This window comes from Lepidochelys olivacea, assembly GCF_965140295.1.
Source record: "Lepidochelys olivacea isolate rLepOli2 genome assembly, chromosome: 17".
Taxonomy (NCBI): domain Eukaryota; kingdom Metazoa; phylum Chordata; order Testudines; family Cheloniidae; genus Lepidochelys; species Lepidochelys olivacea.
The window spans coordinates 11,858,062-11,871,902 of record NC_140427.1 but is presented as its reverse complement, the minus strand read 5'-3'; the positions used below and the strand labels follow the sequence as shown (position 1 = coordinate 11,871,902).

General features: G+C 40.3%; 1 protein-coding gene across 2 annotated transcripts in view; it reads left to right on the top strand.

Annotated features, from left to right (window-relative positions):
• Window positions 1-13,841, top strand: part of PITPNM3 (PITPNM family member 3) — a 351,463-nt gene that overhangs the window by 235,167 nt on the left and 102,455 nt on the right. For both annotated transcript variants that reach the window (XM_084651346.1, XM_084651347.1), the window contains one exon: window positions 10,985-11,061. In XM_084651346.1, coding sequence (XP_084507472.1) covers window positions 10,985-11,061 — 77 coding nt within the window. The remainder of the gene's footprint in view (window positions 1-10,984; window positions 11,062-13,841) is intronic.

Here is a 13,841-nt window from a genome sequence, read left to right as displayed (position 1 = left end):
GTTTTTAGAGTACTCCTAGTCTCCCAAGTATATGATTTATTTCATGACAATCTTAATCTATACTTAGATTATTAATTCTTTGGGGCAGAGACTAACTGGGTTCTGTGATGGGCCCCTGGAAGCCATCATAATAAATAATATTACAAATCCACTTGAAGAGTTTGTGCTGATTCTTACTATTACAGCATGTGAGTTTAACAATTGCTATATCAGAATAGATTAATGGTCCACATAGTCCAATATGTTCTCTAGCTGGATGCTACAGAGGAAGACATACAATTCTTTTAAATATACCAAATTGGACTATCGGGAACATTTTTTTTTCTGACCTCTGATCTCTATCTTGGCTGAAAAAATGTACAAAATTTCAGGAAGGCATTTAAACTCTCTATTGACTTCCCATCTGAGGAGGCTCCTATGTGCTGTTTATTCCAGAAATATCCTGATATTAATGAATCATGGCACAGCTTGCCTTTGTTTGACTGGAGTATATAAATTACTGACATGTAGAACTAAAACCTCCTACTGTTTCATTATCCATGTTCTTTATGGATTGGGGAGGGAATATTGGATCATAAGTGTGTTAAACATGCAGCTAACATGTCTCTGGAATCACATTAGCACCTGTTATGCATAGTTTGTTCTTTACAGGGCTATGCCAATTAAATTGAGCCCTTGGTCTTATGTTAATTCTGTTAGTATTTGCTATCTTGGCGATGTCGCTCCAAAACCAAGACACTTGTTCTAATCTAATATAGTGGATGGGTGAGATTGGTGATTGTTGTTGATGTCTGTAATCTAGGCTGGAAATGGGCCTATTTGAGGGTAGGTTACATCATAACTGATTATTAATGTTGAATAAACTAGAGACTACCCCAAAGTGCCACGCTAAATCTGATTACTTCTGAACTTTGGTAAGTGTCCAAAACCTAAACCTGGATTTGAAATTTGCAAATGGACTCCTACCCTTTACAATGGACTGAATACGCTCAGTTTCTTTCAAATTGTGTAGTGCTCAAAGGTGGTGGCTTTTTTTTTGTTTAAGTGTTGATGTACTGGACTTTTGATATCTCTCATGGCGCTGATAGACGTAACTTTGAGGCACACTGAAGTGTATCCATATTAGATCCAGCGGATCACAATTAGAGAAACATTGGTAGAAAAACACTCATGATGACACAGGCTCCAAGAGTGCTTGTGTATATCCTCTTACCTCTGCTGGACTGGACTAACAGTGATTGCACTTAGAATTTGATACAATGGACCAAATTCTCTGCTGGTTATTGAATGTAGTTCAGTAATACTACGTACTTATTGCTTTTAGAGGATCAGATTGCAGCAAAGGGAATACAACAGCCTGCAAGATAACCTGGTTCATGCTTTACTGAATAATGCATTTTTTAACGTTTGATTTTATTTGGTATATATTAAATTCATGTGTGAGTGGTGAAGGGGAGAACAGGTTTCTGTCAGTGAGATGAGTACAGGAGGCATACCGTGTCAAAGACTGTATAGGTGGTCTGAAATCTTTGTTTGAAATGTGAGCTTTAAAAAAAACAAGATATTTCCACTCTTTAAATTGCTTCTGACCTAGATGTTGTAAGCTCGTTAATCCCACATACTTCATAATATGCATAAAAATGTCAGCTCTTTCCCAGCTACTCAGCAAAGATTCCATAGCTAGTGCTGTAGTGAGACGCATACGAGTTGTTACTAGCAAATGCGCTGTAGGGTAATCCTGAAAAATAGTGGAGAATTATTAGAAATATTTATTCATCTACAGTTTGCAGAATAAGTGACCAGGTCCATTTTTATACTGCTTTTATTTTTGCTCTTTTTATTACGTGTTCTCTTCTTTACTGATTCTCAGAATTCAGTGATTCACAATGGGTTTTGAAGTGTTTCTGTGGCCTGCATAATGCATAGTATCTGAGAGCCTCACAGTCTTATTATGTATTTATTATCACCACACCCCCGTGAGGTATGGCAGTGCTATCATACCCATTTTACTCATGGGGAACTGAAGCACAGAGACAGTGAGTGACTTGCCCCGTGTCACACAGTGTCTGTGGTAGAACAGGAACTTGAACCCAGGTGCCCCAAGAGAGTTCCCTAACCACTTGTCCATCCTTCTTTCTCTATCATTATTCTATTCTATATAGATTCTTATATAACCCTCATTTCCATTGTATGTGAGCCTCTTCCAATAGTGCATTAAGTGACATGACTAACATCTGTTATGAGGATTGTTTTTGTTTTCATGCTCTGCAGGAGAACATTATGTGCATGTTGTAATGTTTTGTTGTGGTAGGACTTTGTTTTTATAAATGTCCAGGCTGTTCTATATTTGTTAGAGAAGGCAGGTTGAAGAAGGCAGAAGGTGCTGAGGCTTGTGATGGTCTTTTCTTGCTGTGGGAGTTGGTTCCACACTCTGACCCGACCCCTAGAAAGCTCTGTCTGCTGTACAAATGAGCTTTACCGTATGGTAGAAAGTTCCATTGTGCCTGAGGAGTTCTTGACCTTGGCCCTGGTGCTTCAGGTTGTCTTTTAGATATCTTGGGTGTGCCTTGAAGATGAGGACATAGATTTTGAACTTGATTGGATATTCCATGGGAAGCCACTTGCAGAGAGTGGAGGACAAGGTGTCTCATTGTTATGAAGTAGGGTCTGATCCAACACCCGCTGAAGTCAGTGGGAGACTTTCCATTGACTTCACCAGGCATTGGGCCAGGTGAGTGGATCAGACTTTCAAAAGGCTCAGCACCCATAGCTGGGGCCATATTTTCAAGAGCACAGCTCCCATTTAGGCACCAAAATCCATAGCCACGTTTTCAAAAGAGCTCAGCATGTTCCATGCACGTTAGGTGCTGAAGGGTCACATTGGTAACTGCTGGCTACTGATCTCTTGAAAAATCTGGCCACTCTTATAGATGTCAAAATAGGAGCTGAGATTTCTTGAAAATCTAGTATTCAGGGTCTTCTCCCATCCTTGTGACTTCTCTGCTTGTTCCAAGATTTGAGAGACCTAGGGCAGTCTGTAGCTAGTTCATTTTCAGGTTTAAATTTTAAAAAAAACATTGTTAATGTAATCTCATCTCTAACCTTCCCCCATCACTTGCAATTAGAATGTAAGCCATTACAGTCCATTGGTTTCTGCCTCTGTATGGGATCTGATTATCTTTTTTGTTACTATAATTTACATAATGATGTAATTAGCATAAATTGCTATAATGATAGTATAAATAAAGACTGCCAGAAAAAAATCTGTGACACGTTGATATCTCATCAGAGAGGTTCAGTCCTGCTAAGCCTTGTTATTATTTTACCTCATTAAAACGCTTTCAGTAAATAATAAAACACACAATTTCCCCGTAATCAGCTTCATTTCAATGGCTAATGAAATTTCTCTGGCATTTTCTCTAGTAGGTCATGCTGTACAATCCTCTCTCCCACAGAGCTGTAACTCTTCAGTAGTACTATTGTGTTATATTGCCATCATGACAAAGAAGGCCTCCAATTATGTAAGCCTCCATAATTTAGCCTGTACAATAAAGCCTGTGTGGTCCTGAGATCTGTTGCTCGTTTAGAACTCAGGAACAAAAAGTCCCTTCTGATGAGCCAGATTTTTAAACCCTTTCTTTCTATACTTTTCTGTAGGTATGTTTGGATTCAGAAGAGTTTATTTACTTGTTTGGGTAGCAAAATGTGAAATATTTATCTGCTAAAACTAGAGCTGAATGAATAATTGATTTTTATTTTATTTTTTTCCAGTTCAGGGACCCAACTTGAAGCCTCTCAAAAGATTTAGTTTTAGGTCAAACAAAATGTCTCAGTGGACCAAAACAAACTTATGTTGTTGTTTTTTCTTTTTGTTTTGGATCACTTTCAGGTGTGTTTTATTCCATGGGGGAGAGAGGAGCTTAAAATAAAAAAAATAGCTAAATTTCTCAATGAACTGTCATGAAAAGTTGAAATGTTTCATTTAATGTTCAACTTTTTCAAGAAAAAATTTCCTTCACTCCTCCCGCCCAAAAAAACCCAATTAACTGAATTCTATGCAAATTCGTGAAGAGTTTGAAAAAAAAAATGCATTTTCCAGCAAAATTACTGTTTGGAAAAAATAAAAAAATAAAAAAATTCCACACAGCTCCATCTAAAATCATTCATCAGTGCTGCAAACAAGCATCTTCCATGCCATTAAAACACAGTATTTTGTTGTCTGGGTTTTCAAAAGAACACTGCACCCAGCAGCTTCTATTAAAGAATCAAAGATGCAATTGAATCCAGAGCTTGAATAAAACTCTGCCCCTATATAAACCTCTGTTAATTTATCAGTAATATTTTATGACTAGGAGGGGCAGGGAGAGAAAGGAGGTTGTTTTTTGTAAAGCACATACACCCAGACAATGGGTATGCACCTCATAGCAGGATACTGAGCCTTGGGCACATGTGTACCTCCTAGTGTCCCGTTATGGTCCTTGCTCCCTTCCAGACTGGGAGCTGTAGTTGCAAGTCACATGCTTTCTCCTAGTCTGATGCCCAATAGGAAGTTGCATTTTGAGCTTCCTGCCTCCTTAGCTGGAAAGCAGATGAGAGAGTTAGGGCCAAGGGAGGTTCTGTGCATTGGTCAGGCAGAAGGCCTGAATGGGTACAGCTACACTGCAGGGGGAAAAACTGCAACCCACAGCAGCGAGTCTAAGAGCCTGGGTTAACTGACTCGGGCGCACACTATGGGTCTAAAAATAATACCCGTGTAGACGTTTGCCTCTTGGGCTGGATCCTGGGCTCTGAAACCCAGTGAGGGGGTGTGTTTCCAAGCCCAGAATCCAGCCCAACTGGGCATGTTTACATTGCTATTTTGAGACCTGCAGCATGAGCCCCACGAACCAGGGTCTGTTGATCCAGGCTCTGAGACTTGCTGCTGCAGTGTGGGGTTGTTGGTTTTTGTTTTGTTTGTTTTTTGCAGTGTCGATATACCCAGAGGGGCACACCTGCAGATGGAGGGCTGTAGAACCTGGAGACAACAGCTAAGACAAGACCCTGAGGGGACAGGGAGGTGGTTTGGGTGGTGTTTTCAATCTTTGTTAGTAAAGAAAAGCCTGGAGCAAAGGAACTAAAATAACACAGTTGTTTGGAGTGTGATTTCCCCCTCCCCACCTAGTGGATGTTGACCACTTTATACATCTCCTCCCAGAACAGAGGATGGAACCCTAAAGACACTGAATAGGACTATTCAAATACAGTAGCTAAGCTGAGATCTCACAGGCCATGCGTGGAAAAGCAGCCTAGGATACTTGATGACCTGGTTTAAGGGGAGGGAGATCTCCCAGGAATTGAACTATGGACAAAGATATACCTTGTGAATATATTTATGGATTATCCCCTGAGAAACACTGGGATAGCAGGAAGAGTGGTCTACTTAAGATGACTATGTCAAAGTGGGGGGGGAGGGGGTTGGATGCTGGGATTTTGACAAGGGAATCAAACCCCAGAGTTAGCTCTCTGAAGCATGCATGCTTCCTTCTGTGAAACTTAGTGAGAATGCCTTCTCTAGTTTAACTTTTTGCTAAAACTAGGTATGTCGAGACAACCATTTACTGTAGTTTTAAATCCTTTTCTCTCTACCTTTTAATAAATCTTGTGTTATAAAGAGTCCAGCTGTTCAGTAGGATTTTCATGCTCTGAGGAGAAGAAACATTCAGACAGTCTCCTAGAGAGTGACCCTATAGGGTAAAGTGTTCTGAAACCATTTAACACTCCTGTCAAACAGCCTGTATAGACCCCAGTGAAATGTGATGCTATGATTGACTAGTGTCGAAGGGGGAGATGTTGAAAGATCAAACAGGAGACAGAGGTGGAGATGGGTTTGATGGTGACACACCTTGAAGAAAAATTATTTCATACTAATTATCCAAGCACTATAGTGTGAATAATTAGGCTATCATACAGTAATAGTAGGAATTGACAGGACTGGGAGAATTCTTCAGATTGACCGTAATCCTGCCAAATGCTGATCGCTCCCAATTCCCATCGAAGCCAACTGGTGTTACTGTGCTAGAGAAAGGTGAAACGTAAACCCAAGACCTTGTCCAGTTATCAGTAAAGATTCCACAGCTCCTTGCCCCTGGCATGGTCTAACCCATTGTTTTCCTGTTCCAGTTTTAGGTTTAAGATAAAATTAAATAGATACTGAGCTAAAATTTATCCTACATGTCTAGTGCCCTTCTATAATCCTTTTTGGTTTGCACACCGCTCACATTCATGCAGTAGTTGGCTTCGTTAGGAGTTTAGCCAGTTTTTGAAATCCATGGCTGCTTTTTATGTTGTTAGGGTTTCCAGAAAGCACTTATATTTAGCTAAAATTGACAAGTTTTTAAAGTGCTTATATACCAATGCTAGAAGTCTAAATAATAAGATGGGTGAACTAGAGTGCCTCGTATTAAATGAGGATATTGATATAATAGTCATCCCAGAAACTTGGTGGAATGAGAATAATCAATGGGACACATTAATACCAGGGTACAAAATATATCGGAAAGACAGAACGGGTAGTGCTGGGGAGGGGTAGTGGCACTATATGTGGAAAAAAAGTGTAGAATCAAATGAAGTAAAAATCTTAAATGAGCCAAACTGCACCATTGAATCTCTGTGGGTAGTAATTCCATGCTTGAATAATAAGGATATAGCAGTAGGGATATATTACGGACCACCTGACCAGGATGGTGATAGTGACTGTGAAATGCTCAGGGAGATTAGAGAGGCTATTAAAATAAAAAACTCAATAATAAAGTGTGACCTTAGCTCAGTGGTTTGAGCATTGGCCTGCTAAACCCAGGGTTGCCAGTTCAATCCTTGAGGGGGCCATTTAGGGATCTGGGGCAAAAATTGGGGATTGGCCCTGCTTTTGAGTGGGGGGGTTGGACTAGATGACCTCCTGAGGTCCCTTCCAACCCTGATATTCTATGACCTTGCAAATTTGTATTTGCGGAGAGGGATAGCTCAGTGGTTTGAGCATTGGCCTGCTAAGCCCAGGGTTGTGAGTTCAATCCTTGAAGGGGCCATTTAGAGATCTGGGGCAAAAATTGAGGATTGGTCCTGCTTTGAGCAGGGGGTTAGACTAGATATTCTATGATTCTATGCTTTGAACTATCCCCATATTGTCCTGAGGTGATATGTGCCCAGTCAGGACACAGAGATAAAGTTCCTTGACACCTTAAATGACTGCTTCTTGGAGCAGCTAGTCCTGGGAATGGGCAACAGGGGATGGATCACTTGATGATTACCTGTTCTGTTCATTCCCTCTGGGGCAGCTGGCATTGGCCACTGTCAGAAGACAGGATACCGGGCTAGACAGGATACTGGGACCTTTGGTATGACCCAGTCTGGCCGTTCTTATGTTCTAAGTGTGCTGGATGTTTCAGGGTTGCTGGGTTTTTTTGTTTTGTTTTTGTGGGGGCAGAGGGGTTTTGGTACAAACATTAATTGGCTAATCCTGACAACAACCCTAGAAAGAAGGCAAGCATAATTACCCCATTTTTATATATAAAGAAACTGAGATACAGAGAATAAATGTCTTTGATTTGCCAGTGGCCACTCAGCATGGCAATGGCATAATCTGGAAATGGATTAGCGGTGTGCTGTCATACCGATGGGTATAAAGAGTGCAGAGACCCATGTGTGGTTCTGGCAAGGGGAACAGATCATTTGTGCTACTTCCGGGTGAAGATGAGACCTACAGTTAATTCTTTCAGTGTCTGTCAGTCCTTTATTGGTGGTCTAGTTTCTAGTCCAATACCAGTTCACAAGAGCATTCTATGTGTGTTATGTATGCGCTTGCTTTTATATACACACGAAAACAAGCCTTGTGCTTGAGGCATTATGTGATGCGTTCATTCTCTGTCGTCATGCTGAGAGAGATCAGAGGAAATGTTTGCTGTTTAGAATTGGCAAGTTACATTTCCCCTTTGCTCTCATAGCCACTTAAAACTCTCCAAAAACAGTAGAACAACCACCAGAAACCCGCAGCAGCAGCAGAAAATTAGAACCTACCTTAAACACCAAATACCACCCTACAACTGTTTCCTAGGTAACCAACACACATAGCTAGAGCAAAGGTGCGGAACACTGTGCGTGGACACCAGAGAGTGCCTTGCTAGATCTACTTTTAAATGCTTTTAAGAATACTGCAGAAAAGCAGCCCCCAAAATGGACAATGTGATATTCCATTGACCCTTACTGGGTTTGCTCGTGGGGAAGGAATTCTTAATGTGAGACACTCTCTTTTCACGTAGGCTTGAGGGGTTTGTTTCCCCTAGGCTTACCAGGAGAGACCCATTCATGTCCACCGACTGTTACTGTCACATCCCTAGTATGTGTAAGTTCTGCCATCCTTAGTATATTGCTACCCAGGCAACCTGTTTTGCTAGAGCCAGCCATCCTTCAGGAGGTGAGGATGAATGTAATACTCATTGAGGCCCTTGGTATATATTTGTCTGTCTTTTCTCTCCTTTTCCTCCTTCCATTGTGGTTGCTAGATGGAAAGACATTTCTTGATGCTCTGAGCAGTGTGAGAGATTTTTTTTTTCTCTTCCTCAGCAAGGCTTCACAATCTGGTTGTCTCCCCCCACACCCCCTGAAATGTTCAGACTGGAGAATCTCGCCCTTTCCTTAGCCATAGGGACAGTGGGAACAGTTTCTCCAATCCATGATGTGAAGCTGAAGGGTGTCTTCAGATTTGTGTCCTGCTTGCCTGACCACCAAAATAGATAGGTTCCTTTCCTTTGAGAACATGCATTTGGGGCTCCTCTAAAAATGGAAAATTGAGCAGATTTAAATTTAGGTTGAGTCAATAATATGTAGAAAGCCGCATTTCTATAGACTTTTGTGCTCTCAATTAATTTGATTAAAGCACAGGGTCTGTTAATGTAGCTTATGAGATCTGTTTCTTAACCTGAAGCGTTTTATTAAGCTAAGAAAGAAATTGATTTGTACATGATCAGCAAGGATTTCCTCTATTACAGAGGAGAAAAAATGAAGAATAAGTTTAGATTTACCCATACCAATGTCATAATCTACCTGGCTGCAGTAGAGAGAGATGACAGGATCATTACAGGAAACCCATCTAATACTACCAAGTTACATTTTCTGAGAATCTGTTTTGATCCTGGAGATTTACAAGTTTCATCCCTCAATTTCTGAGAAGAGAAGATGAACAGAAATAGTGCAACTTTGCTGCAAAACTTCAGCACCATTTGAATAATAATTTCAGCACATCTGCAGCAGACACGGTCATTAGGGCATGGATGGAGGATATATTGCATAATGCAGCTTACCTACTGGTCTGTCACTTGTGGAATGTATGAACAAAAGTGTTGCTGTATAAGATCGCACCAATGGTCCATCTAGTGTTCTCTGTCTTTGAAAGCGGTAAGTATATAGAGGAAGCTACAAGAAATCCAGTAATTGACATTTATGGAATAACTTGCCACAAGGGAAGTTTCTTCCTGACCACAGCAAGTTAGTGATTGGCTTATGCATAAAGGTTTACACTGAAAACAAACCAGAAAACTTTGAAATTTCATTTTTTTATAAATTGGATGGTGAATAAATATTTAGATAAATGTCTATTGTTAAACCTCTAGGGTCCTAATCACATTCAGATACGTTTATATATTGTGTCAAAAAGTACGTTAAATTGATGGTTTTCCCTTTGTGATTGGATGGTTTTTTGATATCTAACTCTGAGACTAGACTATAACTGGATTCACTGCTCTTCTGTTGTTTGTTATGTAGTGAGTGTTAAAGCTGTATATTTATGCAAATTAGGGGAACAAATATTCCAGGGATGTTGTATCCAGACCTCAACCCCTTTGCTAACAAATGTAACAAGTGCTTTTAGTATAAATAATTGTCTTTATCCCTGTAGGTTAAATAAGACATGAGAGAAACCATCTTCTATAAAACATGGCATGGTTGCTATCAATAATCTGTGCTTGTTGAAATTAGTGGCACTATGAGCCTATTCTGAAGCCAGAGGAGAGGCTTCCCATTATTATTGTTTACAACACAGTAGTGCCTAGGTAGTTCTCCAACAGAATTCAGGGCCCTACTGGGCTAGGTGCTATAGAAACACACAATGAGAGACAGTCCCTTCCCTATGAAGCTTACAAGCTGAATTGACAAGAGACAAACAAGGTGGGAGAAAGGCAGTAATATTACATGGGAAACTGAGGCACGGAAAGATTACGTCACTTGCCCAAGGTCAAACGGGGTGGGGGTCTAGTGGGCTCTTTAGTCTAGCAGAGAAAAGTATAACACAATCCAATGGCTGGAATTTAAAGCTAGTCACATTCAGACTGAAAATAAAGTGTACATTTTTAATAGTGACAGTAATAAACCATTAGAACAACTTACCAAGTGTCATGGAGGATTCTACATCATTGAAAATTTTTAAACCAAGATTGGCTGTTCTAAAAGGTCTTATTTAGAAATTATTGTGGGGATGTTTATGGCCTGTGTTAAAAAGGAGATCAGCCTACTTGATCACAATGGTCCATTCCGGCCTTGGCATCTCTGAAATCTATGGCACAGTCTGGAACCAAACCCAGCTCTCCTGAGTCCTAATCCAGTGCCTTAACCAAAAGATCATCCTTTCTCTCTGACTTCAGAGAGTATTGGATCATGCCCTAAATGAGAGCTAAGCGTTCTTATAAGAATGAAAGATTCTGTTGCATGTGGAACTGCAAGACACCTAGTCCATGCTCCTGGTTGATCACAGGATTCCCAACAGAAATGTTTCTAATTTAAAACCAGACTAAATGTCTTGTCTACACATGGAGCTACTGAGGAATAGCTATTACACTTTAAATCTGAATTAACTTGTAAGTGTAGACAAGCTCTTAGTGACTCATCTCTACAGATCTCTTTAAACAATCAGATAGCCAAATGCTAAAGTGCTAAGTTTCTATTTTTTTCTCCCTTTCAGGTGAATTGTATAGAGCCTCTTTGAGAAAACAAAGATTCCCTGCACAAGGCAGCATTGAAATACATGAAGACAATGAGGTGAGATTCTTTCCTGCAATAAATAGCTTTGCTGATTTCCTGAATCTGAAGACTAGATGCGGAAATAAGTGTTGATTATAAAAGTTTAGCTAACCCAGTTACATCAATACTTTTATCTGAATGTTCCTGAGAACCGTATTCTATTTCAGCTGTTTTATTTGTTTATTACACTTTATACATTCATTAACAATTGCCTCTCCACACCCTTTAGGTGCTTTTGGCACAAATATAAAATCCATCAGAATCTCCAAATGGTGCCACCTGTACCCATCCCACAACTTACTATACCAACTAAAATCAATCTTTCCCACAAACATTGACACGTCACACTTTCTTCCCCAAAAGTCTGTCTGCTTTGCAACATGCCATGAAAGTCAACATGTCCAGGTTATTTGGGAACAAAAGGGAGTGAGTGTCAAAGGTGAGGGACCCTGCTGGAAAATGGCCTGCCGGATGGTCTTGTAAACCAAGGGTGGTCCAGAGCACATGCTTCTGCTCTTGCAGGTATGAGACAATCAAATGAGGGGAGGGAGTCTCTCATGAAGGCAGGTCCTTAGGTCTGCCAAGACTTTGTCAAGGTGATATAATGCTGTCTTTATATCCAGATGAATTTTGGGAGTAGAAAATCGGAGTATAACAGCATCAGTGTGTTGAGCAGTACCTGGGTCAAACTCTGCCACCTCTACTTAATACTAGGTAGCTCTTCATTCTACGAGTGGCCTTGCTGATATTGGGTCTGCTTGCAAAAATCAAGTACCACCTAACATAGTAAAAGTATCAGAATCTAGCCCCTTGTAATTCTAGGATTCTGCTAATTGCAACAGCTCATCTTTCTATCACCATGACTCCATTTTCAAAGCACTTTGTCCAAACCTGCCCCAAAGTTCCAAATTGTCTGAGCTCTGAGAATATATTGATGGAATTATAAGCGCTTTTGATGGCTCAGTGCATCCTTTCCCCTGTCTAATAGGTGCATGTGCAGTCACTGGAAATGATTAGTGGCCTTTCAGAGATGTTGCATAATTAGTTTGGCTGAAAAAAACCCACATTTTCCAAAGAGAGATTACCATGTCTATTTAGTGCCACATTGTAAAGACCTATGTTGAAATGCAGATTTAGTAAAAGTCTCAGTAGCAGTAATAGAAAATAAATTTGGTTTCTAGAAGAAAGAACAGAAACCGAGCAAATGCACAACTCTCCCTAGCAGTTTTTAGCTAGCCAGAGTCTGTCCATTCACACAGTAGTTATAGTACAGGTGTCAACAGTGCAAGCTTTCGCACTCTTACCCAGCCTGGTCCAAAGCTCACTGAAGTCAGTCATTCCGCTGACTTCAGTGTGTTTTTGTTGTCTCTCTGTAACTTTAGAAGGACCACCTCTAGGCATGAATGAAGCTCATTCTGAGACTGCCAAGAAGTATGCCAGTTTAAATTGACTTGTAAGTTGCTTTTGTGATGATAGAAATAGGACTGAGTCCATTAACTCGCTTCCCATATTCCATCTGATGACAGTGACTTTCTGTCCCTACTAATTTTAACTGATAACCTAGATGCTGCAACCGATTCCTTGAGCCTTCCAATCCCCCAAACAGCCTTCTGCAGTGCCAGCTGATCAAAGAGAGAGAATTTAGTGTTGGGTGTGGAAGGAGGTAACCCTGTCCTTTGAGCAAAATTGAGTTTCTATATTAGTAAATCACGTAAAGAACATTTGGGGAGGGGGGCGGGAAACCTGTGAATTAGAAAAAGAATAGAACCTTATTAAAGTTCACTTTGCTGATCAGCAAATTCTTACGACAAACATGGCAGTAATTGCTCTACTTCTCAGCGAAGATTCTGCAGCAGAGCATTTAGTGGGTCTGTCATTACTAAAATCTCATTTCTTTTAAAAAAATATACTGTACTCCATTTAAGTAGAGGTGATCCCGGCAATTACAGGCTGGTAAACCTGACTTCAGTATCGGGCAAACTGGTTGAAACAATAGTAAATAATAAAATTGTCAGACGCCTAGATGAACATAATTTGTTGGGTTTTGTAAAGGGAAATCATGCCTCCCCAATCTACTAGGATTCTTTGAGGGGGTCAACAAACATGCAGACAAGGAGGATTCAGTGGATATAGCGTACTTAGATTTTCAGAAAGCCTTTGACAAGCAAAGTAAGCTGTCATGGGATAAAGGGGAAGGTCCTCTTATGAATCGGTAACTGGTTAAAAGATAGGAAACAAAGGATTGGAAGAAATGGTCAGTTTTCAGAATGGAGAGAGGTAAATAGTGGTGTCTCCCAGGGGTCTGTACTGGGACCAGTCCTATTCAATATATTCATAAGTGATCTGGAAAAAGGGGTAAACAGTGAGGTGGTAAAATTTGCAGATGATACAAAACTACTCAAGATAGGTAAGTCCCAGGCGGACTGCAAGAGGATCTCTCAAAACTGGGTGACTGGGAAACAAAATAGCAGATGAAATTCAATGTTGATGAATGCAAAGTAATGCATATTGGGAAACATAATCCCAACTATACATAGCTAATTTAGACCCCATCATTTTATGTTACCACTCAAAAAGAGATCTTGGAGTCATTGTGGATAGTTCTCTGAAAACATTCACTCAATGTGCAGGGGCAGTCAAAAAAGCAAACAGGATGTTGGGAATCATTAGGAAAGGGATAGATAATTAGACAGAAAATATCATTGCCTCTATATAAGCATGAAGGGGCATACAAATGTTTAGTATATCTGGCATGTACATACCTTGCAATGCTGGCTACAAAACTGCCATGCGAATGC